Below are 24,931 nucleotides of genomic sequence, written 5' to 3'. Positions count from 1 at the left end.
CCCACCTCCTCACTACATAGTCTCTTCACTAAAAATAGCCCCTGGCTCTACACAGCTGAGAGGTGGTGGGGTTAGGAACCAGCTTTCTCACCTGTTGGAGGCTGATGAAGTACCGGTTCCGTTCCGCTTCTGGATCTATGATCCCCCCACGCTGCTGCTGCCTCTCGTAAAGCCGCTGGCGTTCCTCCTGCTGTCTCAAGGTCTCTGCATCTGGCTGGTAAGGTTCCTGGAGGAAGAAAGGCAACTGACTCCTGCTTCTCCAGAGCTGTTTCTTGTCAGTGTCTAGTTTTCCACCTCATCTCAACAGAACGAGGCTGCTATTTATGCCTTGGCTTCTAGAGGCAGATAAAGCATTATTTTGGAGAAGCCATCCTTCCTACCTTTTTGAAATCCCTCACTGAGTTTATGCCTTCACTCTTTATTAAAGAATACATAGAGCCTTCTTACCAGAGGATGCTGAGGTGGAGGAGCTGCCTGTAGTGTGGCAAGGTCATATACCAGGAGCTCTCTGCAGACTGGACACTGGACACCAACACCCTGCCAGACAAAACGGCTGGTGAAAATTGGTCCCCAAAGTTGTAAGATGGTGCCTTTCTCCCTTCTCTAAGTATGGAATATTAGAGATGCCCATTTTTTCAAAGCATATTAGTTTTGCTGAATGGTTCCTCCCTCTTTTTTGCAACAAGGGATAACTGGGAAAAGAAAGAAAAGGCATGCTTTGAAAATGCAGGTTGTGTGCCGCTGGAGGGGGCCCAGCAGCAGGGACCCTTTCTGAAGTTAGGGTCCAAATGACAGGATTTAGGAAGAAGGGGTATAATATCTGTTTAGGGAAGGGAAGACCTCAGGAAGTTGAGTCTGGAAACAAGGAAGCAGGGCCCTTCTTACCTGCTCAATGGGAGAACCTGGATGTTGCTGCTGTTCTTCTTTCTGAGCCAAAAGTTCTTGCTCCATGTGCTGGATGTAGCGGGCCAGGCAATGGCAATGGAAGTAGTGGTAACAGGGGGTCTTTGTAAAAGCTTCCTTTTCCTGAGGAAGAAGGGAAGTCCATGAATCATGATGTCTGGGCCAAGGTCCCCAGATTTCCCTTTGCTCCTTCAAAGTACCCACTTCCTAGAAGCACTTACCTGGAAGCCATAGAGACAGATGACACACTGGCCATGTGGAATATTGTTGTCTGTGAGGATCTCCTTCCCCTTCTGGAAAAAGAAGGTGGATGAGAGAGGAGAAAGAGGATGTGGCTTGCTCCTGAGCCCCACGGTCTGGTCAAAAATTGGGGTCAGGGGGCGTACTCCAGCAGTCTTCCCTTTAGGCAGCTCTACTCTGGATAGATTCTCTATTTCTGTTATTAATATACTTGCCATTTATATGCAGTCACTGCTTAGAGCAAAGCCTCAGCCACCTGGAACCCCCAGGGAAAAAAATTCTCAATGTTTTCCAGATAGTAAAGGATTTTAAGCATTGTTTTATTTACAAGTTATATTGTTTAGGATGAAAAACTTTCTAAAATGCATTCTATACTTTTTTCTTTTAAAACTATAAGACAAAAGAACTCTCTTGCTAGTTGTCATTAATTACTATTCTGAGATATATTCTAATGAAGCTCTCAGATCCTACTAATGAATATTTTTTTTTTAGGTTATTAATGAATAATTGCAAGACTGCTGTGGTTTTGAGTTTTCTTGCCTGATTTTTAAGTTTTCCTCTCTTACTTCCAGGCTTTCAAGCTGTCCCTTCTCATTGTTGTCAGAGGGTTTGTCTGTGGTAGCCTCTCCCTTTAATTTGTTCTTCTAATCTGTGGTAACCAAGCTTGTTAAAATTGTTTCTACAATGAAAACAGGTTCTGAGTAAAAGCCTGAGGGACTCTTCTGTCTGTGAGTGTACAAGTTTTTTAAGTACAAGAACTCTGTAACATCTACTTTGAGGAAGATGTTTTGGCTTTTTCAGCATCTGAAGACTTTAGATACAAGCACATCATACTAGTGCTTTGCCTGTCTACCTACTTTATAACCTGTATTCCCCCAAGAAGCTTTTGTGAATAAACCTGGCTGATGATTTTTCTACTTGGCACCAATGCTGCCCTTGTAGGGCTACTCTCATCAGTTTGGACCAGTCTGACCCAAAGAGAAGCAAAGGGTTGAACTGATTTTAGGAGAAAGGATTGGTTCTCGACCCTCGGCTAAAACCTGCTCTGGCATGGAAGGAGGGGTTGTCTCCCTAGGGCCCAGCTCACCTCAATGAGTTCATAGAGCACAGCAGTGCCCAGTCCAGCCTCAGCCACACAACTCAGGGCTTGGGAGATCCTGGAAAGGAGAACCCAACCCCAATATTAGGACAGTTCCTTTCCACTTCTTGAAAAAGAGATTCTCTATGTTGGTACCCTAAGGTACTTAACCTAAATAAGACGTGTCCTACTCCTGCCCTATGGTGGTCAATATGACACTTACTTGAGGATCTGCTCATCTGAGAGCCCTCGGGGGTTACGAATAGAAATCTTAGGCACCTCATTGGGATACTGGAAAAGAGAGACCTGATCAGTACAAAATACCCTCTCCCCACCACAGCATTTTTCCTGTGTGTTCATCCTGCAGGCACCTCACCTGTGCAGGGACCAGCAACACCAAGGTAAAGCAGACAAATTGTGAATCCTGGTCTTCCGCTGTGGCAGGATGCAGAGTGATGCAGATTTCCCATGGTGAAGACCTGTGGATGATCACTGTGATGATCCAAGATGGGACTGAGTGGGAACTAGGGGAGGGGTGATTTGAGAGCTCCATCCCTTACAGGAATCAGAAGGGAATCTACCCTATGCCGTTAATAGTATCACCCTTCTTTCTTTGAGAGGAGCATTTTCCTTCACTTCTCATAATCTCTTAGGATGATGGTCTGAATAATGATGAAGGCTTGCTCAGACCCAGGTGGATACTCACCTTCCATTTCCTGGAACCACCTGTAATTCATCCAGATAGATAGACTCTAACACCTCCACTTCAGAGGGCAGAACCCTGGGGAAAGAGATGGCTTATAGTCCCATGAGGAAGAGGGTCTGCGAAGTAGGGTGGGAGTAGGGTCTAGTCTAAGGTTCTCTGCCGTTTCCAGTCTCCCTATTCCCCAAGATGATTTTTCATAGCTATCGCAGAGTTGGGGAGTTTTATAACTACATAGGAAAATACGTCTTTTTGTGAGTTCCTGAAAATGGAGAAACATTTAAAGAGGGACCTAATTAGGGCCCAGGCTCTAGAAGAGAGACCTTGCTGTTTGAGAAGCACAGTAGTTGAAGCCCTTCTCTTAGATCCCAGACCATCCCTTTCATACCTACTTCAAGATGGGAGGAAACAAGAGTGACAGCTTATAATAATAATAACGATAAAGTAGGATTTCCGAGCAAGAAAAGGGGGCCTCGGAATCAACTCTTTCATCTACTAGATGAGAAAGCCGAAGGCCCGGCAAAGTTGTGCCGGCTCGAGGCCGCAGTTGACGAGGCAAAACTCGCATAAGAGTGGAGGCCTTCGGGCACCGAGACCGGCCGGCGAGGGGCCTCGGGCCCATCTGGGGGTCGCGGGGTGGGCTCCGAGGCCGGAGCTCCAAGTCGGCCGGGGCCACAGGCCCCCCCCCCTCCTCTAAAGCAGGGGGCGGGGCGGGCGGGGGTCCTGGGGCCGCGGCGGAAGGCCGGGCGCGGGGATGCGCGGCGATGTGCGGGGATGCCGCCCCCCCCCCCACGGCCTGGCGCGGGGCGCCGCGGGGGCGGGGGGCCCCGCAGCCCGGGTGTCCCCGCCCTCCAGGAGGGGGCCGTGGGCCCGCCCCGCCCCGGGCCGGGCCCCGCGTCCCCGGAGTTACCAGTCCTCATCCCCGGCTGCCGCCGCGGCCGCCGCCATCTCCTCCTGCCGCCTGCGCCGGAACCGGAAGTGGCTGCCCCTAGCCGGAGGCGGGAGGCCGAGGGGCCCGCGTTACCAAGCGACGGCAGACGCCGGGGTCCTCGGCGGGGGCCTGAGGCGGCGGGGCGACGGTTCGGGGCTGCCCGCAGAAGTGCCTCCATGGAGCGGGCCGTCCGGGCCTCCCTCCGCCAAGCCCCGGGCCGGGGGCCTCCGCCCGCCCCGGAGGGAGGCAGAGGGAGGCCGGGGGCCCCTGCGGGTGGGGCGCCCGCCGGCTCTGCGCACTCGCCCGGTCAGGCGACCCGCGGGGCGGCTCGGGGGCGGGGGCGGAGCCCGGCCCGGCGCCCGCGGCCTGGGCTCACGGAGGGAGGGGCCGGCGGGGCCCGGAGGGCCGGGGGTCAGGGGTCAGAGCCGGGGATGGGGGGAGTGGGAGGGGCGGCCTGAAACTGGGGTCGGGACCACCGAGGCGGTGCGGGGTCAAGGGTGAGGGGGTGATCCGCCCCGGGACTGGAGTTAGTGGGGGCTGGGGGCAAAGGTCAGAGGGCACACCTCGCCGACCCCCACCGTTTCTCCTCCCAGGACTCCCAAGTATGTGAACTTGCCATAGGCGCCCCCGGGCCTAACCAGCTCTGGCTCCTCCGCACCCCCCCGGAGACCCCCGAGCCCCCAGGATGGAGAAGTACCACGTGCTAGAGATGATTGGCGAGGGCTCCTTTGGAAGAGTCTACAAGGGCCGGAAAAAGTACAGCGCCCAGGTATGAGGAGGGGGCGCCGCGGGCCCCCATCACCCAAGGGTCCCCGAGCATCCCTTGCCGTGGGGTCCTTCTCCTCAGGTGCAGAATTCTTTTTCCAGAGTTTTGGTCTTGCTCAGAGACGCAGGATGGAGACCTCTTGAGACTCTCCCCCATTCTCCAGACAGCCCCTCCATTCTTCAGTTACTGGACCATCTGAACTTTAGGACCCCGGGTTGGGCCCAAAGCAACAGGGAGATGTTGCCTTTTGGCTAAAAGTCAAAGGCACGAAACTGGCGAGCGCCATAAAAGCAGTTCTTTCAAGTTGCGTCAAAGTTGAATTGGGGAGGGGGGCGGCTAGGTGGCACAGTGGATAGAGCACCGGCCCTGGAGTCAGGGGGACCTGAGGTCAAATCCGGCCTCAGACACTTCATAATGACCTAGCTGTGTGTGGCCTTGGGCAAGCCATTGAACCCCATTGCCTTGCAAAAATCTTAAAAAAAAAAAAAAGAAAGTTGAATTTTGGAGAATTGATGCCAAAGAAAGAGCCAAATGAAGCAAAGAGCAAAAATGAAGAGAGAGAGGCAGGTCCTGACCACTTCTCTCCCTTATCTTGGAAAGGTGGTGGCTCTGAAGTTCATTCCAAAGTTGGGGCGCTCAGAAAAGGAACTGAGGAACCTGCAACGGGAAATTGAAATCATGAGGGGTCTGAGGCATCCCAACATTGTGCAGATGCTCGACAGCTTTGAAACCGACAAAGAGGTAAGGGAAGGTTGGTCCTTTCCTCGCCTCCAAACCCTTCCTTGGAGACCTTAGGTTCGGGCTTTTCCTTACTCTGGATGACTTGAGTTAAATTTGATGTTTCTATTGGTGTGTGTGGTGGGGAGACAGGGCCCTCAGTAGATGATTAGGCTAGACTAGATAAAAGGTTTGATTTGAGAAGCTAGTTTCAGGACTGGGGGTGGGGGTGGGTGGGAAGAGGGATTCTTTTTGATCCTAGGGATTCAAATTGAAGAAGATTCTCTTTAGCTAGGATGGGGGAACATTTTGACTGAATGGGAGTGAGAAAGAGTTAAGGTTAGAAATATTTTCTCAGTCTGATTTGCAATGGGTTGATATGAAACCAGATTTGACTTGCATAATTTCTCACTTTATGCCATCAATCCCTACTTCTCTTCTTGCAGGTAGTAGTAGTAACAGACTATGCTGAAGGGGAGCTCTTTCAGATCCTAGAAGATGATGGGAAATTGCCTGAGGATCAGGTATCTATGATTAATTAGTCTCTTTCCCTTCTGTCCAGTTTCCCTTCTGGTCAGGAGTAGTAGATATGTTTGGAAGCACTGAGAATCAAACAGTTGGAGTTTTGAAAGGAGTTGAAGTATTTTAAGTAACCTTAGAAAGGGACTGACCTGGAGGGAGTTGTTGGTGTCCTAAGAAAACCAAGAGCAAAGAGTCAAGTGGGATTACCACCTACCCCTTTTACCTCCAGGATGCTAGAACCATGACTTGCCAGAGTCTTCCTCTTGAACTGTTGTAATTTCTGAGTATCTTTGTGATATAGCCTACTGAATATTGTCCTAAAAACCCATGGAGCAAGAGATCTTAAAAGAGCTAGGTTCCTGAGGAATGAGGGAACATCACAAGGAACAGAAAATATAGATTTGAAGAAGCTGGTTAAATGAGGGGAAAGGAACTCATCAGCATAGTCATTTGTAAGGTAGTTCAGAGTGGCCAGTCTCAGATTGGCTTTTTTTCCTTTTCTCATTTCTTTCCTTCTTCCTGACTGATTGATCTTTAGGTTCAGACCATCGCAGCTCAGTTGGTATCAGCCCTGTATTATCTGCACTCCCACCGTATCCTGCATCGTGACATGAAGCCCCAGAATATTCTTCTAGCCAAGGGTGGTGGCATCAAGCTCTGTGATTTTGGGTGGGAATCCCAGGCACCTGTTGCTGCTCTGGGGGAGGAGACAGGGCCCTCAGTAGATGATTAGGCTAGACTAGATAAAAGGTTTGATTTGAGAGGCTAGTTTCAGGACTGGGGGTGGGGGGTGGGAAGAGGGATTCTTTTTGATCCTAGGGATTCAAATTGAAGAAGATTCTCTTTAGCTAGGATGGGGGAACATTTTGGCTGAATGGGAGTGAGAAAGAGTTAAGATTAGAAATATTTTCTCGGTCTTATTTGTGATGGGTAGATATGAAACCAGATTTGATTTTTCTTGCATAATTTCTCACTTTATGCCATTAATCCCTCTCTCTTCCCTTCCCTTTCGTCACTCTCTCTCTTCCAGTTTTGCCCGTGCTATGAGTACAAATACAATGGTGTTGACATCAATCAAAGGCACGCCACTGTACATGTCCCCAGAGCTAGTAGAGGAGCGCCCATATGACCATACTGCTGACTTGTGGTCAGTGGGCTGCATCTTGTATGAACTGGCAGTGGGGACGCCACCTTTCTACACTACCAGCATTTTTCAGCTTGTTAGCCTCATCCTCAAGGACCCAGTGCGATGGCCTCCAACAATAAGCCAGTGCTTTAAGGTGGGGAATATGGATAGGATGAGGTAGGGAGAGAAAAAGCTAGGGTAAGGGGGAGGACAGACTTTTCTTGGAAATCATTGCCTTTCTTTTTCCCAATGCCCATTTCTGGGTTTGGGTTAGAATTTGAAAAAAAAAATCATTTGCCATTGATGAATTGGTGAAATTGGACATGAACTTCAGGTGCTGTTCTGAGTGTTGTTAGTATCTCAGAGATGGTCTCTCTGCTCCTGTCCTCTCCTAAGGCTGTGTATTTATGATGACTTAGAGGTCAGTATGCTGCCATCTACACCTTGACCACGTTGACCCTGGCTTTAGGCTTTAATATTTTTCTTTGTTATCTCCTCTGCTCCAGAATTCCTTGCTGATTAGCTGAAAGTAGGAATAGATGAGCTGTAATAATTGTCCTTTAAGAATCCTGGCTAGCAGAGATGCCAATGGTTTTGACATTTCTCTTCCTAATTTTTTATATCAAGTGCTGACTATATCAGGTAATGAATGATAGGTACTGGAGAAATAAAGACAGAAGAGAACCCCCCCCCCCCCCAGGAACTCACCTGGTAGCAAGGGAAATCACATACATACATACATACATACATACTCATTTTTCCTGAGTCTGGTAGAAGGAAGACTCCTCTTTTTTTCTTTTTTTCTGAACTCCTGAAACTTATGTGTCAAGAGCTAGGTTGGGTCTCCTGTCTTCTGAAAATGGAAGCCTCTGAGGAAATAATCAGCCTAGCATTTATTGAACCATCACTTTATGCAAAGCACTTGGTGATGCTGAGACAGAAGTGGGACAGTCCCTGAGCTCAGGGACTGTCTCCATTATCCATTCTATACTTCAAACAATTTTAAGTCAGATGTGAACCAGCCTTGGATGAACTGGCAGGAGCAGCTGGTAGAAGTGGGGGCAGAGTGGCAAAAAAACAATTGTTTTCTCAAGGGTAGCCCTTCTGAAAGGAAACCAGAAATCCTAGGAATTGGTGGGGAAGAACCTTCCAAACAGAGAAAGAGGCTAGAGTATTCCTAGGCTTGGGGAGAGGGATGCTGAAGGCAGAAGAAAAGACTGATGACCCCTTTCCCTGCAGAGTTTCTTGCAGGGACTGCTCACCAAGAATCCTCGTCAGCGGTTGGCCTGGCCCGAGCTCCTGTACCACCCCTTTATTTCTGGCCGAGTCACTGGTGAGTGGGGCCTATCTCCAGGACCTCTCTCTCTCTCTCTCTTTCTCCCCCTCCCTCCCTCCCTCCCTCCCTCCCTCCCTCCCTCCCTCCCTCCATTCCCTGGATTCTATCACTCAGTGGTCTCAGAATCTCAAAGCTGGAAGGGAATTCTTGGTTTTTGTATCAACCTGTATTCTCATCAGTACTAACCTGAATCCTCTTCAACTTTCCACCTGCAGTGACTTCTGAACCCATGACTTCTGATCTGGGAACTCCATTCACCAGCCAACTACCCCCTGACCTGCAGGTTCTGAAGGAAGAACAAACCCACTGGTTGGCCCCCAAGTCTGGGCAGTCCCGTATTTTGCGTCAGGCCCGGAAGCGCATGGCTGAGGAGGCTAGGCAGAAGGTTTTTGGGACATTTCCGCATCATTTTCCTGGATTGGGGGCAGAAATTTGTGTTGGAGAGGACAGAAAAGGGACTGGACTAGTGATGGGAAATTGGAGAAGGAACAAAAGTTTTTAGAATTTGTAGAAGTCTTAGGACAAGATCCAGGCTGTTGTGGTGACTTGAGCCTCTCCAATCTAATCCCCTCCTTCCCCCTCCCCCTCCACCAATAGAAACATCTAAATGTTGGAGCTTCCCTTGAGCAAGTAGACAGAGCATGCAAGGCAGTTCCTGTTACAGCTCTGTTGCCCAGACTGAGAGACTCTTGTCAGGATCTCAACTTCTCATCTGAAGCCTCTTCTCCAGAAGACAAGAATGAGATGGCGGACTGGGAAGCAAGGGCGCCCTCCCCTCCTACATGGTAAGGAGGCACATGGTAAGGGAAGTGGTTGAGTAGCCACAGTGGACTTCTGGTCAGAAGCAGTTTTTAGGCCCAATGATAAAGGAAGAAAATTCTCTTCATCATAAGATTAATTGTACTTTCTCAACACCTGGCAATCTGGAAAATCTGTATAAAAATGTTGGTTCTTCCATTTGTACCAGAGAAGTCATCTGAATTTTTTTCTTTTTCCTTTGTTTGGGTGCTTACAGTACTTTACTGCCAAATTTAGGTTTAGTATTTTTCTGTGTCATCTGCTGGCTTCTGTGTCAAATGTGGCTTCCACAAAACTCCCCCAAATTATCATTTCATCTCTTATTCCAACTACAATATATTGAAACCCTTAGATGGTATGTAGGTGGGCAGGGCTATCCACTATGTCTTCGATCATTATCTTGATCAGATCTTAAAAAGAAGACACTTCCACAGCCATAGCCCCTTCCTGCTTGGGGCTTTGGGGGAGGCGACAGTTCATGTGTCCTTTGCCTCCCACAATTGGAACTCAATTTCTTCAGCATCTTCCCTGCCAGGGAACCCCCAGTTACCCAGAAGTATGATCAGGAGTTCCCAGAACTAAAACAAGAAGCTGAGGAAAATGTGACTACTGTGACTTTGGACACTGAGGTGAGATGCTGGTGGCTGTCTCCCAGCCTGGGGATGTGCCCGTCTGCTGCTCCCTTAGACTTCCCCCTTCACATCCCTTTACTTCTCCCTGGACCAGGAACCAGATAGCGACTCTGAGTGGCAGCGCCTGTTGGAGCCCACAGCACCTTCCAACTTCCAGCTCAAAGCCCCCCTCACCCTGCTCTGCAACCCTGACTTCTGCCAGCGTGTCCAGAACCAGCTGCATGGAGCTGGTGGGCAGGTAATGTATAACCAACCACCAAGGCCAGGGTGGGACAGCAGGGGATCCAGGAGAAGCTGGAAGGGATGGACAGGAGAAGGAAGGAGCTCAGATGGAAGGGAATCGACATGGGGAATGAGCTGGCCATCTGAATCAGCCTTCAGGTTACATGTGGCTTATTCCACATGCCTGTGATTCTGAGACCAGAGGGCCAAGAGGACCTCCTCAATCTATCTTCATTTCTGATGGAGAACACTTTTAATACCTGTTGTTCTCTGACATTTAGGTCCTGGAGGGCATTCTCGATGGGGCCTCCCGACTGCTTCCTGCCCTCCGAGTGGTCAAAAGCCTCCTAACCACCTGTAGCGATTCGGCCCTACTATATTCCTTTTGCCGGGAGGCTGGACTGCCCATCCTCCTGCTGAACCTTCTCAGACATTGTGAGAGCAGCGTGAGCATCCAGCAGGTGAAGCCCTTCTCCCAGAGGAGGCCTACCAGCTGCCCAGAGACACCTCCTCCTCCTCCCACCTCTTAGTCTGCCCACATTCCCTTTTCTCCCCTTTCTTCTCTGGCTTTGGTCCAGGAAGGTGTGGGATAGAAAAGAGCCCCAAGGACCTGGTTTTGAACCTCTGTCCTGTTACTATCTTCCTGATCTTAACTTCTCTGGGCCTCAGTTTCATCTGTAAAGTGAGAGAGTGTTAGAGAATTTCCAGTTGATCCTGTGATCCTATGAGGTCATTCTCTCTCTTTTCCCCTCTCTTCTCTCCTTCCAGGTCTGTCTATCTGTTTGTTTCTTCCTGTGCTCAATTTCTACTTTAATCCTTCTTTTCCTTGGCAGCAGCCCTGGTGTGGAACATTTTTGAGGGATCTGTTGGCTACAATCCAGGTTTACTTTGCTAGCAACTTCAACCTGGAGAGGAACCAGACAGGTGACAGGTAGGTTGACTGACAAACTGAACCTCCTCTGTACCCTCACTGCTCCTTCAGCCTGGGTCCGTGCCCTGACCCTTCTCAGTGGAACTATAGGAGACAGCATGGGGAAAGACATGACAGCTAGAATTCTGAGGATTCGAGAGAGTATATCTCTGGGACTCCTACTGGAAATCCTGAGAGTCCAGAGACCTCACAAGAATCCCATCAGCTGTCCAACCCTTTGCAAACCCCAGTAAATCCCAAAGAGATTACAGTCCCTAGAGATTCCTGATAATTAGAAAGCTAAGGGACACCAGAGCATTCAGAGTGCTGGGCCTGGAGTCAGCAAGCCCCAAGTTCAGAGTCAGCCTCAGACACTTGCTAGCTGAGTGAGGCTGGACTGTCACCTCTGTCTGCCTCAGTTTCCTCATTTAGAAAAATGGGACCAATAATAATAACACCTACCTCCCAGGGTGGTTGTGAAGATCAAATGAGATAATTTTAAAGCACTTTGCAAATCTTAAAATGCTGTTACTATGTTTGGGACAAGGGGAAATATTAATGTGTCCTGGAAGGTAGTGATCCTAGGCTTCCTGCTGAACTATCTGTAGCAAATGAGGGATATCTCTTCTAGCTCCTTATTAGGTAATCCTTTGAAATCTAGATTTGCAGTAGCTTTAAAGAAATGGGTAGAAGGTCCAGGGAAGGACTGGAGTCTTCATTGTCTTCAGAAGGACGACAGGGGCTGCCCCCAGCTAATGGAGGCTTATTTTTTCTAGCCTCCAGGTATTTCAAGAGGCAGCCAACCTTTTCCTGAACCTTTTGGGAAAACTGCTGGCCCAGCCTGATGATGCTGAGCAGACCCTGCGGAGGGATAGTCTTATGGTAATCTTGCCCCAACCCTGGATTATTTTTTTTAAAAGGAAGATTTCTTTTGTTTTCTTTTTTTAATGTTATTTTGTTATATTTTTTCAATTGCATGCAAAGATAATTTTAACTTCAATCTTTTGTAAGCTTTTGAGTAATGTATTCTCCCTTTTTCCCTTCCCTCCTCCCCATTCCATGACAGTGAGTAATCTGATATAGGTTGCATGTGTACCATCATGTTTGACATATTTTCATATTAGCCATGTTGTGAAAGAAGAATCAGAACAAAAGAAAAAAAACAGAAAACGCATAAAACAAATTTTAAAAAAAAGTGAATATAATATGCTTTAGTCTGCATTCAAACTCCATAGATTTTTCTTTGGATGTGGATGGCATTTTCTATTACAAGTCTTTTAGGACTGTCCTTGATTACTGAACTGAAAAGAGGAGTTGCCTCTATCACAACTGATGATCACAGCTTTGCTGCTATTGTGTACAATTTTCTGGGTGTGCTCATTTCACTCAGCATCAGTTTCTAAAAGTCTTTCCAAGCTATTCTGAAGTTCCTCCACTCCTGATTTCTTACTGAACAATAGAACTCCATCACATTCTCATACCACAATTTCTTCAGTCATTCCTCAATTGTTGGCTCCCCTCAATTTCCAATTCTCTGCCACCACAAAAAGAGCTGCTACAGGATATGTAGGTCTTTGCCCCTTTTTTATGCTCTTGGGGATACAGACCTGGTAGTAGTAGTATTGCTGGTTCAAAGGGTAAGCACAGTTTGATTGCCCTTTGGGCATAGTTCCAAATGCCAACCCTGAATTATTATCATTTTCTGCTGTTCAGCCCAGTCCTCTTATTTGAGATCTTTCTCTGTTTTTCTGATTGTATAGGATCCAACCCCAAATCTTCCTTTCACCAAAAGATTCTTCAATGACTTTTTCCTCCAATTCTTTCTTCAAACAGTCCCAGCCAGAGAGCTAGCCTTCTTAAGTCATAAAGGACTTTCTTGTGTAACTTATTTTTTTTTTCATGTATAACCTAAAACCTTCTTTTGCTCTAAGTTGAAGCTTTTTAGAGTCTTGAAAATTTAGGAACCAGAATCAAGTGAGAGCCTTGAAAGTTTGTTATCTATGGCTTTTCTTCTTTTGTGAGAGCCTGAATTATTAAAATATGGTAAATCACAAGTCATCTAAATAGCTTAATAATGTCTATTATAAGAAAACAAACTCTTTGAGCTTTTTGATATTCATTCAGTTTTCCTATTGTAAACTTCTTTTTCCTCACCTTGACCAAACCTGGCTTTTTTGTCTCGGGAACAGGAGCTGAAGGTCCCAAACTCAGACTGCATGGGATGTCTGGTGTGATTCATGCTTGGGGCTTCACGTTGTTAGAGCCTCCTATCTCATTGGAATCTCCAGCCTTGGGATTCCCAGAGATAGCAGGGTGTGATCTGGCTTAATTGCTTTAAACAGGACTCCCCTAAATACCAACTCTGCTTTCCTCCAGTGCTTCACTGATTTGTGTAAGACCATGGATGGCAGCAGCCTCCCTATCTTCAAGTCCTTCTACTGCAGCCTCTTGACCACACACAAGTCTGTGGTGGATGGCCTCCTTCATGGGATAACACTCCCACAGCTTCCTCTTCACACACCACCAGGTAACCAGAGGGAGTGGGGACAGTCCCCTTTTCCACCAGCTTCCTACTTCTGCCAAGTTTCTTCATCCCCTCATCTCTGGAGGATGTGTGTGCTAGCCTTCTGTATTTTTCTTCTTCTCTGACTTATGAAGGTGCCCCACAAGTTAGCCAACCTCTGAGGGAACAGGATGAAGAGCTGCCCAGAACCTTTGCAACAGCTCTTGCTGCCATCTGCACTCTCCCAGTGGGGCTGCCAGGCTGCTGGGAGGCCAAAGAACAGGTGAGAGCTTTGATTGTCTCCTTCTTTCCCTAGCAGAGGGCCCCCAATCCAGTTCCCCAAGAATCCTGGCACCAGCTTTCCCCACCTAGCTTGGACTGGATCATGGGATGCCTTTGCTTTGGAGCCATTTGTGAGACATTAAATGGTGATTCTTCAAGATTACACCTACCCTCATATATCTTTGACTATCCAAGAGGGGGAAGTCAAGTTGACTAGAGTTCAGTGATCAGTTTCCCATCCTGTAAGACATGAAATGGATCCCACATGGGGCCGTAGAGTTCCCAACTGATTTGGGTGACCTCCTTAATGGGATGGTGCTCCCCTGGCGCCCCCTTCACATATCACCAGATAACCAGAGGGAGTTGGGATGTTCACCTTTTCCATCTAGCTTCCCTCTTCTATCAGGTTTCTCCATCCCAAGGCTCTGGAGGATGCATTACTAGCCCCTCCAGACTCTTTCTTCTCTGATTTCAGAGCAAACTTCCATGTTTGGTTTTCCCTCTCGCTTCTTGTCACTATCACCTTCTCCTGTGACCATCCTTGCCTGGGGAACATCTGGGCTGGGGTCTCTGGCTTCTTGGGGCTGGGGGAGGGCAAGAGGGGAGGTGGGGTTAAAAACTGATGTGGATCCAGATGAGTGTGCTAAGGGGGCAATGTCACCTTCAGATCTCCAGATATTTGGCAGATCAGCTGACAGAAGACAGCAGTCAGCTTTGGCCATACATTTTCTCCAGTCTGCAGCAACCCACCCTTTCCCTACACCTGCTCAAGGTACCAGCCGTCTTCTCTATCACTGCATGGAAAAACTGGTCTTTGTCCCCATTGGACCTTAGTCAGAAATCCTCTCCCCCCAGCCACCCAGCATACTTCTCAATCCTGGCCTGTCCTGCAAGCTTTCTGGTCATTCTGAGAACCTGGAAGATAGAACAGGCCTGACAAGGGTAGGACCGACTGGTTCTCTACCTGTCTCCTAGGTGCTGTATGCCTGCTGCCATGTCAGTGACAACCTCTGTAGGCGTTTAGACCAAGAGCCCCTGGCCATAGAGTCCTTGCTCTTGCTGGGGCAGGGTAAGGTAGGTGTCCTCAAAATGGCACCAAGTCTCATTGTCTCCTGGGGACCCTAGGCATCTTGACCAAAGAGGCTGTTCTGAGTCTGCATTTTTTTGCAGGTAGATGTACTGGATCCAGAAGAGGCTGCTGAAGCTACACTTCAACTCCTTTCCCTCCTAGTCCTCCGGCTTCAGGCCTTACCTCCTGGGTAAGTGATGAAGTATAAAGTTTAACTAAAGAGACCTTCCTGCCCAACTCTGCCATATGATAGAGTAAAACCATGGAGACCTTCTTCCTTAACTCTTCCATAGTGTAGGGTGTAATCATGGAGACCCTCCTCCCTAACTTTTGCCATAGTGTGGAGTATAACCATGGAGACCCTCCCACCCAGCTCTCCCATAGTGTGGTGTGTAACCATGGAGACCCTCCTGCCCAGCTCAGCCACAGTGAGGAGTGTGATCATGGAACCTTCCTTCCCAGTTCTGTCATAGTGTGGAGCATAACCATGGAGACCATCATACCCAGCTTTGCTATAATACAAAGAGTAACCATGGTGACCCTCCAGTCTGGAGGTTTATGAAAAGGGCTCTTCATCCCCAACAATGATGTTTTGTCCTTCATTTTCAAAGAAGACCATGGCATCAGGGAGGTGATGCCATGTCAAGCACGTGAATTTGATTTGAATGAGGGAGTGTTGTGCTAAGTCATCAGCCTCTCTCTTCTGGAGTTATCTGAGTCCAGTGGCCAGATATGCATTGGAACATTGGTGATAACTCTGGATGCAAGGCAGTCAGAGTTAAAGTGGTTTGCCTAAGGTCACACAGCTAGTTAGTGTCTGAGGCTGGATTTGAACTCAGCCTCTCCTGACTTCAGGGCCATCTAGCTCAACGATGAGAAGGGCATGAGAGGCAACTACCACAGTGGAGTAATTCTACCACCTATCACCTGCCTTAGAAGTTAATGGTCTCAAACATATAAATAACCTGAGCTAAATTTATAAAAAGAGCCATTTTCCAGTTGATAAATGGTAAAATCAAGCAATTTGCAGAAGAAATCAAAGCTGTCAATAATTATATGAAAAATTGCTCTAAATTACTAATAGAGAGTTATAAATATGAAGTACCACCTCATACCTATCAGATTGACTAAAATGATAAAAAAGGAAAATGACAAATGCTGGAGGGGATGTAGAAAAGCAGGGACACTAGTGCACTGTTGTTAATCCAACCCATTCTGTACATACCCTTTGATCCAGCAATACCACTACTAAGTCTGTATCCCAAAGTAATTAAAGAAAAAGGAAAGGATCTATATAAAAAATAATTTAGAAAATTCTTTTTGTGGTGGCAAAGAACTGGAAATTGAGAGGATGCCCATCAGTTGTGGAATGGTTGAGCAAGTTATTTATGATTATCAATACTACCATGAAAAATGATGAGCAGGACGGTTTCAGAAAAATCTGAGACTTACATGAAATGATGCAAAGTGAAATGAGCAAAATCAGGTAGTAGTAGTAATAGCAATGTTGTATAGTAAATTGTAGATGACTTAGTTATTCTGATCAATATAGTGAACCAAGATAATTCTAAAGGATCTATGATGAAAAATGCTGTCCACATCCAGAGAGAGAACTGACTGAAGCATACTTTTTTAACTTTGTGTTTCCTGCTTTTTATTGTTTTCTTGTGTTTTTTTTTTTTAAAGTGCCTGATATGGCAATATATTTTGTATGATTTCACATTTATAATGGGCATCATCTTGCTTGTCTTCTCAGTGGATAAGGGAGGAAGGAAATTTGGAATTCAAAATAAAGGAAAAAAAGATTTTGTTTTAAAAAAAGAAATTAATGAGAAATACAAATGAGGAATTTTATCAAGACTAGGGAAAAGTTTTGGTTCCTCCTTTATGTCCTCCACAATAATCCTATTGTTTTGCTCTATGTATACTCTTTCTTCCAGGGTGAAGAAAATAGGGAATGAGCTTGCTGTTCTTTTTGTCCATTCATCTGTTGTCTCTCTTGTGGTAAGTCTAATCTAGTTCCTTCCCATAACCCTCATGAAGCTGCAGGAGAGGTGGAACAACCATCCCAATTCCAGCTGTTTCTGGAGGAGAGTCTGCTCTTCACCTCTCTACCCATATGACCCCATAGCTATACAGATTCTGATAGCTAGGACTGAATCATTCCTAGCACAAGGCAGACATTTAAGAAACGTTGATGGAACTGGATTAGATTGTATCTAGCAATCTAGTTTGTAAAACTGAACCCCTAAAGACTCTGCAAGGTTGCTGCTATCATTAGCCTCATTTTACTGACAACAGAGACAGCCTGAGGTTCAGTGACTTCCTCAGGGTCACAAAGCTAAAAACTGTCTGAGGTAAGATTTGAGCTTGTATTCCAGGGTCCAGGCCCAGCATTCTCCTCTGCATGTCCCAGCTTCCCAGGGCCTCTCATTCTCCTCTTATTCCCTTCCTCTCCTCTCCAGAGCGCAGCAGCTGGTCTGCTGTCACAACTCAGCCAACAGGGTGTGACCTTCAATCTCCAGCCCAAGGAGTGGACTGCTGCAGTGGCCCATGCCTTGTCTGCTCCTGCCGAGGTAAGGTGCTCTCAGTGTAAGGCCTAATTTGATCCTACTCTTTGGGTGTTTGAGCTCAGTAGCATAGACTTAAATGCCACCAAGTTGGAATAACATACTCTCACACAACTAACTATCCATCTAGCATTGTCTAATTTAAAAAAAAAATTGATCCATCAAAATCAACTTATGTCTAAGTATACACACTCTAATGGGGTTATAGTTCTCGATAGTTATGTCTCATCTTCCCAATCAGGAATGTAACTAGTTTAATCTTATTGAATAACAATCTTTTTCTTTTTCTGTTTACTTTTTTCTGTACCTCTTGATTCTCTGTTTGAAGTTCAGTTTTTCAGTTGAGCTCTGATTTTTTTCATCAAGAAAATTTGAAAGTCACCTATTGTGTTAAATGTTCATCTTTTTCTCTTGAAAGAGTATGCTCAATTTTGCTGGGAAGTTGATTCTTGGTTGTAATACAGACTCCTTTGACTTCTGGAATATCATATTCCAGGCCCTACTGTCCTTTAATGCTGATGCTGCCAAGTCCTGTGTAATTTTGACTTGGATTTCTTGGTATTTGAATCGTCTTTCTGGCTACCTGCAGGATTTTTCCCTTGATCTGATAATTCTGGAATTTTACTACAATATTCTTTGGTGTTTTTATTTTGGAATCCCTTTTAAGAAGTGATCGGTGGATTCTTTCAATGACTGTTTCCCTGTCTGGTTCTAGGCTGTTGGGAGAGGGGTGGGGGTTTCCCTTGATGTTTTCTTGAAACCATTCGGGCTTTTTCCAGGCTCTCTTTTTGATCATGGCTTTCAGGTGGTCCAATAATTCTTAAATTATCTCTCCTGGATCTATTTTTCCAGGTCAGTTGTTTTTCCAATGAGGTATTGTACATTTTCTTCTATTTTCTTATTTTTTTATTTTGCTTGATTTCTTGTATAGTCATTAGTCTCTACCTTTCCCCATTTATTCTTCAAGAAATTATTTTCTTCGGTTTGCTTTTGCATCTCCTTTTCCATTGGATCAATTCTATTTTTAAAGGAGCTGTTATCTTTTTCCATTTGTTTTTCATTTGTCCAATTGTGTTCTTCAAGAATTTGTTTTCTTCTGTCAAGTTTTGTACTTGAATTTCTCTTGCATTTCCTTTCCCAATTTTTCAACTTGATCTTTAAAATCCTTTTTTAGCTCTTCCAAGAAATCTTTATGGTTAGAGACCAATTCATTTTCTCCTCTGCAGCTTCATATGTTTTTTCCATCCTCCCCTTCTGTGCTGGTATTTTGTCTGTCCTTATCTCCAAGGTAACTTTCTATAGTCCAGGATTTTCTCTGGCTTTTTGTACTCATTTTGAATTTTGTTACTGGGTGTGTTGGGGGAGGAGCCCACTCCCAGGCTTTCTGCTTGAGGACCCTAGAGGCTTGCCCCCTGGACTAGACTGTTCGACCAGTCTCAACAGGCTGTGACTGCGGCTGCGTGGGGGTCCAGAGGCCCTGTGTGGGAACCCTCCCACCCAGCTGACCTACTGAGCCCAGAATCCAGGGCCTCCACTGTGGATCTCTCCTCTAACTGAGCACCATTGGTGGGTCCTCATCTTGCCCTGCTGCCCACCCACCTTTCCTGCCCCGGGCACATTCTCATTCCACCTGAGACAGACCTTGCTGGAAAATGCTCCACTGTTCTTTTATGGGTTCTGTCACTCCAGATTCTGTGTAGGAGCTTGATTAATTTTGCTTAAAGAAATTCCTGGCTTTTCTCCATCATTTGGCTCTACCCCACTCCCATCTGGCCTTGTCTAGGAGCAAGACAAGGAGCAGAATGAGTCCTCTCCACCGTAGAGGCCAGTCTCCTACTCTCTATGCTTTTACGGCTGAAACATTCTTCCTGGTGTTGGAGCACCATCCCTCCTGCCACCCCTTCTTTCCCAATCCCTGTCCTCTGTTGACTCTTGAGAGCCCAGTCTCAAACCCATTGCCTTCCCAGGGCTGAACTATCAGGACTTTTTCTTTTTCCTTTTATTTTAGGTCCCAGAGTTCCTCACATCCTCTTCAATTGTGCAATTTTGTTATAGCTGCATATAGCTGCTTCCTTTTACTCTTGGCTAAAAGAAATTGAATATTTTGGCCTTCTCAAGGCAATTACTTTGCATCAATTAAATTTCAGTAGAACATAGTGATAACAGAAGTCAGTAACTTTGCTTTTTCCCACTTTCCTTTTTCTTTATGTCATTAGTTCCTTGAATAGGTTGGGTTAAAACCATTATGGTTCTGTAGAGGGCCACCTCATTTCCTCTCACTTGGTTCTGATTTTGACCCTTGCTTTGACTAGTCAGTGCCCACTGTGTTAATAAGACTCTCCTGGAGAGACAAATCACTGGTCACGATGGTTAGTATTAGCACCAAGCCAGCCAAGCTAGAGGCTACACACTCTTTTTGTTAAGACTTGATCAACCTTTTGAGGAATATAACTTTTAGGGGGTTTGTTGGAAAATATCTGTGTGTTAAAACACAATCAATCATTATCACATAGAGTATGAGCTTTCCTGTGATACCAAGGGTGGGATCAGTATTTCAGTCCAGTTTTTCTGGCTGCCCACTTCTGTCAGACAGATACATTCCCTGATGCTCCCTGAAGGTGGTCAGACCCCTAAGGATATGTGGTTTCTGTCCACCCTGGACCTTCTTCCCTCTTCTCTTGCAGTTGCGTTGTACTCCTCCTGGTGGTTCTGGATTCTATGATGGCCTGTTGTTTCTTCTGCTGCAGCTCATCGCCCAGGTATCTTTATGACCTAGGACAAGCAGGAAATAGGGACAAAGAAACTAGGTTGCTCCACTGCCTAGGACATGAGAGGAATTTTACCTCTTTAATTTGGCTGCTCCCTTTCTTACTCCATCTCAGCGATATGGCAATTCTGAAGCACCATCTCAACTGCTTCCACTGTGAATCAATATGCATAAGAGGGAAAACAATTTCTCCCCCCCCACCCTGCAGTAGACAGACAGGTGTCAGGGACAGCAAGTGTCGATATGGGGAAGGTTAGAGCAATGGGTCAGTGTTGACACCATAAAGTAGAGGGGATGGTTTCTAGGGAGCCCTTCTCCTATACATCAGGGGCAAGGAAGAAGAGCTGGGAGCCTGTGCACCTGAAGCCCAGCTACCACCTGGACACTTTCTCTATCAGGGTGGGGCTGAGATAGTGCAGGATGTGGCCAATTCAGAGCTGTGGACTATTCTGTGGCACCGATTCTACATGACGCTGAGGTTGTCTGAAGACATACCCCCGTCGGAGGATGAGGTGTCCCAGGAGAGCCGGCCCATCCCAGAGCCAGAATGGATGCTCATCTCTCCACAAGGTAGAATTCCCAGAGTTCTCCTGTCTCAGTTGTTGGGGTGTGAGCTCTTTTGACTTCAGCCTTGGACACCCCCATGGCCCCAGCCCTCTCTTGGTTCCTGCCCAGGCCCATCCTTTGGGTCTTCTTCATTTTGAGGCCAGTGGGGTTCTCTTTGTTTTTATTTATTTATTTATTTATTTTTAAGTTTTTGCTAGGCAATGGGGTTAAGTGGCTTGCCCAAGGCCACACAGCTAGGTAATTATTAAGTATCTGAGGCAGGATTTGAACTCAGGTACTCCTCCAGGGCCAGTGCTCTATCCACTGCACCACCTAGCTGCCCCCAGTGGGGTTCTCTTTGGATGAGTTTTGGGCTTGGTTGACAATGACCTGGAGAAAGTCACTTAATGGTCCCAGGCCTCAGTAATGAAGGGATTGGACTAGATGGTCTTTGAGAATCTTTCCTGCACTGGATCCAGTCATCTAGGCTGGAGCCTATTTGCCATTTGAAACATCTTGGTAGGCAAAGGCTGTTCCTATTGCTGATGCTGATGCCACCAGGGGAATTTGTCAGGAGAGAGAGGATGTAGAACCAGTGACAGAACTGCTGTACAATTGTTATTCAGAGAAAGGAGGCTGTATAGTACAGTGGAAAGAACTCTGAGTTTGTAATGTCAAAGTACATGAAGTCACAGCCTCTCTGGGCACTCTTGGATGAGGCCTTTGCCCACTCAGGCTGTCGCCTTCAACCCTTGAGCTGGGGGTTGGACTGAATGACCTCTCAGCTCTCTCTTCTAGCACTAGCCCTTGACCACAGTGTAAACTCGGTTCTTCTCCTCACCCTAAAGGGCTCTTTCCCCACCCTCATTCTTTGTGTTCTTTGTGTTCTTTATGTTCATAGGCATTACCACTCTGCTCAACCTCGCCTTGGCAGTCTTTACCCGGGATCCCCACCTGTGCCTGCCCCACCTGATTCAGCATGGTAGCATCCTCATGGCCACTCTGAAGCACCTGCTGTCCCCCGGCTTCCTGCAGCAACTTGGACAGTTGTGAGTCTGGGATTTAAGTGATGGAAGGGCCAAGAATGAGGCTGTTGAAAGAAAAATCCCTGGGAGAAGTCGGAGAAGGGTCTGAGGGTGGAAGGCTGGACCAACCATAGTGAGAATGGATGCTGTCTGGTGGAAGGAAGTGGTCTGGGAGTTGGTAGAACATGATCCCAAGTAGTGGGTGAAAGAGAACAAGAATATTTGTCCCGTTGGTACTCCTCAGACAACATGGGTCCGAACTGCTTCCATCTGTGGTACTCCCTGTCTGCCAACTTCTCTGCTTCCCTTTCGCCATGGATGTGAATGTTGACATTCTTCTAAGTATCCTGGCAGACCTCAGAGATTCAGAAGTGCCAGCTCATCTGTTGCAGGTACATAGGTGGTGCTGAAACTTTGGAGGAGATGGCAGGGATTTTATTTTCATGGAAGATTGACACTGAAAGGCTGAGGCAGGGGTGGGAGTGGGGGCAGACAACAGGCTAGTTTCAATAAAACTTGTCTCTTCAACCATGGAACAGGATCTAATTACTTCTGCCTTCCTATAAGTCCTTCTCCAAGTATATCTCTTTCCTAGTTCAAAATTGTTTTGTAATAATCATTTCAGTCATTTCACCTGGTTCTGGTAGCAATCATTCTAGCAATATAGTAACTTCTAGTTATTTTCATAATTATTTCTATGCTTTCTATTCTACTTCTATCCTTTTAAGGCCAAAGAGTGACTGACCAAGCCTGGCAAAGGGAAGGGAGGTCAAGGAGGAGGCTTCTCTTCCCCATTAGCTCCATGTCCAAGCTCTGCTAAAAGTTCAGAGGGCACCTTTCCCCATATTGGGGCCCTTGGCCAGGAATCTTCTTAATATCTTATTTAAAAATTATATTGATATCTTCCTGGTATCCCTTCCTAGAGAGTCATTCCACATAGCAAATAATATTTTTAAAGAAAAATTTAAAAGAAAAATGTTATCAGCAAAAACTGGCCAATATGTTGAAAAAAGCATGAAAACAGAAGCAACATTTCATTTCTTTGGGGCAGGGTAACATCTCACACCCCTTTTTGGGGTACCTCTCCTTTAATGAGGAGTTCCCGGGTGTGGCTTCTGGGAGGGATGTCCATTTGTCTTCCTCGTCTGGGGAATGGAGGTGATGTTCCTCTGGACTTCCTGGCTCCTTGTATCCTCTGCAGTTGAGGGGCACCCCTCTCTCTTTCTAAGGTGCTTCCCTTTATTCTCCCAGGTCTGTTGTCGCTACCTCCTGCTCCCACAGGCTGAACTGCCTGTCAGTCTTCTTACCCGACTGGCCCTCACAGACTCCTCCACCCTCAGCCAGTTCATCACTGCTGTGGCCTCCTTTCCGAACACCATCACCTTCCTGTCGGCTGCCTTGCTGGGGGATCAGCCCATTCTGACCTCTGACATCCTTTCTCTCTTGGCCCATGCAGCCAGAGTCTGGCCTCCCTCCCACTTGCTTTTCCTGCAGGACCTCTTAGCTGGGCCTGATGAGTCCTACTGGCCCCTGCGTTGCCTCCTGAGCCATCCAGAGAATCAAGTCCGTGCCCGGGCTTATGGCCTTTTGGGCCACCTGCTCCATCACAGCACTGCCCTCCGGGGGGCTCTCCAGAACCAGGCAGGACTGCTAAGCTTGCTTTTGACTGGGCTGAGGGACAAGGACCCTGCTGTTCGCCGCAGGGCCAGCTTTGCCGTGGGAAATGCAGCGTACCAGGCTGGGCCCCTGGCCCAAGCTCTAGTGCCTGCATTGCCTAGGGTAACTCAGCTTCTGAGTGATCCTCAGACTGGGACCCGGCGTAACGCGGCTTCTGCTTTGGGCAACCTGGGCTCTGAAGGACTGGGGGAGGAGCTGCTGCGGTACCAAGTGCCCCATCGGCTGCTAGAAACTGCATGTGGAGATCCGCAGCCCACGGTGAGAGAAGCTGCCCTCATTGCCCTGCGGAGCCTCAGACAAGAGCCCTGCATCCATCAGGTGTGTTCTCAGGGCTCCCCAACAGTCACTGGGGAGGGAAGTCTTGGGGTGGAAACTTAGCTTGTGTTTGATTCTAAAAAAGACCAAAAGAAGGCTACAGATCCAGAAGGAAAGCCCAGAAGGAAATGGAGGTAGGCAGTCCTTGACTGATCCCTGAGTTAAGATGTTGCATTTTTATCTGTAATGGGGGTGTATGAGGGAGTGAGCCACTGCCCCCTTTATCTTGTGGGAACCTGAATCTTTTCATGATATACATCCCCTAATATGTCAGCATTAGCAAGAAAACCACCAGATGGGGATGAAGAAAAAGGAAGAGGCTTTGCTGTAAAGGGGGGCTCTGACAGCTGTTCTTTGGATCTACTCTCCTTCTAGGTGTTGGTGTCCTTGGACGCCAGTGAGAAATTAGCCTCCCTCTCCTCGGCCGGCCCACTCCCTCCTCACAGCAGTGGCAGTCCTCGACCTTCTTCTGCCAGGCATTGTAAGAAACTCATCCACCTACTGAGGCCATCTCACAGCCCCTGAGCCCGCAGACCCCTGGGAGACCCTCCCCCAGCACCATCTGCCCAGCCTTTCCAGTGGCCATCCCATTGATTGCCAGGTTTCACCCTGACACCTAGCTGCCTTTATGTTCGTTTTTCCATTTGTGGTGGAAGGGTGTTAGATCAGTTTTTGTAGCCTTGTTTATAATCTTTTAAGAACAACCACAAACCACCAGTTTATTAAGAGGCCAGAAGAGGGAGATGTGGGCCAAATGAGAATCCTAAGTAGAAAATGTCTTTTCCTCTAGCCATGGGGAGATTTCTGCCTTCTCAGGACAAAATCTGACTTTGTGGGCCCTATACTTCTTTTTTCCAATCTTGGAGTTCTGTTGGTTCCACAGGACAGATTTCTTTTCCATATCTTGGCATATATTCTCCTTAATATAGTACTTTTAATCCCTGAAATTAATCTCATGGACTCAAGGGAACCAACCTTCTAATTAGAGCTCCAAATACATCTCTCTTCTGGAGGGTCTCCATTCTAGCCCCACTAGGGTTCTGCTTTTGATGTGCCAGACCCCATGTCATGAACTGGGAGCAGGGTCAATGCTCAGTTATGGGGTGTTTTTATACATATCTGTGGATCTCCTTGTCCCTGGTGGCCATCCTATTGACCTCCAGTTTGCACATTCCATCCCAAAACTTAGCCCCTGTTTTATACTCCTGTTTTCATCTATGGTGGAGGGGTGTTGTATCAATTTTTTGTAGCCTTGTGTGTAAAGTCTTTTAATAAAAAAGTGCTTCTCATCCA

At 47.0% G+C, this 24,931-nt stretch overlaps 2 protein-coding genes across 6 annotated transcripts in view; one reads left to right on the top strand and one right to left on the bottom strand.

The window, feature by feature from the left end:
* The window catches only part of RNF25 (ring finger protein 25), a 6,584-nt gene extending 2,425 nt beyond the window's left edge, over positions 1 to 4,159 (bottom strand). Inside the window, 11 exon segments of the mRNA XM_074191354.1 lie at positions 92 to 226; positions 448 to 537; positions 886 to 1,026; positions 1,125 to 1,196; positions 2,231 to 2,300; positions 2,445 to 2,512; positions 2,598 to 2,700; positions 2,928 to 3,002; positions 3,835 to 3,924; positions 3,926 to 3,981; positions 3,983 to 4,159. Coding sequence (XP_074047455.1) covers positions 92 to 226; positions 448 to 537; positions 886 to 1,026; positions 1,125 to 1,196; positions 2,231 to 2,300; positions 2,445 to 2,512; positions 2,598 to 2,700; positions 2,928 to 3,002; positions 3,835 to 3,924; positions 3,926 to 3,981; positions 3,983 to 4,033 — 951 coding nt within the window. The 5' untranslated portion in view covers positions 4,034 to 4,159.
* Positions 3,941 to 24,931, top strand: STK36 (serine/threonine kinase 36). Of its 5 annotated transcripts, none has more exons than XM_074191350.1 (27): positions 3,941 to 4,161; positions 4,449 to 4,624; positions 5,222 to 5,362; positions 5,785 to 5,862; positions 6,399 to 6,529; positions 6,891 to 7,140; positions 8,226 to 8,319; positions 8,538 to 8,707; positions 8,920 to 9,107; positions 9,656 to 9,749; positions 9,847 to 9,990; positions 10,256 to 10,435; positions 10,808 to 10,905; positions 11,661 to 11,766; positions 13,261 to 13,411; positions 13,543 to 13,670; positions 14,337 to 14,441; positions 14,645 to 14,747; positions 14,844 to 14,928; positions 16,679 to 16,742; positions 17,204 to 17,314; positions 19,993 to 20,067; positions 20,474 to 20,645; positions 21,523 to 21,670; positions 21,891 to 22,038; positions 22,898 to 23,641; positions 24,014 to 24,931. In XM_074191350.1, exons 2-27 carry the CDS (start codon positions 4,541 to 4,543, stop codon positions 24,161 to 24,163), a joined length of 3,942 nt encoding a protein of 1,313 aa, XP_074047451.1. In that variant the 5' UTR covers positions 3,941 to 4,161; positions 4,449 to 4,540; the 3' UTR covers positions 24,164 to 24,931. The 5 variants fall into 5 exon arrangements, with proteins under 5 accessions (XP_074047451.1, XP_074047450.1, XP_074047447.1 ...); XM_074191349.1 differs by having other exon boundaries at positions 9,641 to 9,749; positions 10,811 to 10,905; XM_074191346.1 differs by having other exon boundaries at positions 3,942 to 4,161; positions 9,641 to 9,749.

The sequence above is a fragment of the Macrotis lagotis genome, chromosome 6 (assembly GCF_037893015.1).
Source record: "Macrotis lagotis isolate mMagLag1 chromosome 6, bilby.v1.9.chrom.fasta, whole genome shotgun sequence".
Lineage (NCBI taxonomy): Eukaryota > Metazoa > Chordata > Mammalia > Peramelemorphia > Peramelidae > Macrotis > Macrotis lagotis.
This window is presented reverse-complemented; position numbering and strand designations above follow the sequence as displayed.

What these genes read in the sequence shown, in the direction of transcription:
- STK36 (XM_074191346.1), top strand. Translation starts at nt 4,541, where the DNA reads ATGGAGAAGTACCACGTGCTAGAGATGATTGGCGAGGGCTCCTTTGGA. An exon ending in CTGTGACTTTGGACACTGAG is followed by an intron (nt 9,750 to 9,846) that starts GTGAGATGCTGG and finishes TCCCTGGACCAG; the next exon opens with GAACCAGATAGCGACTCTGA. An exon ending in TCCTCTTCACACACCACCAG is followed by an intron (nt 13,412 to 13,542) that starts GTAACCAGAGGG and finishes TGACTTATGAAG; the next exon opens with GTGCCCCACAAGTTAGCCAA.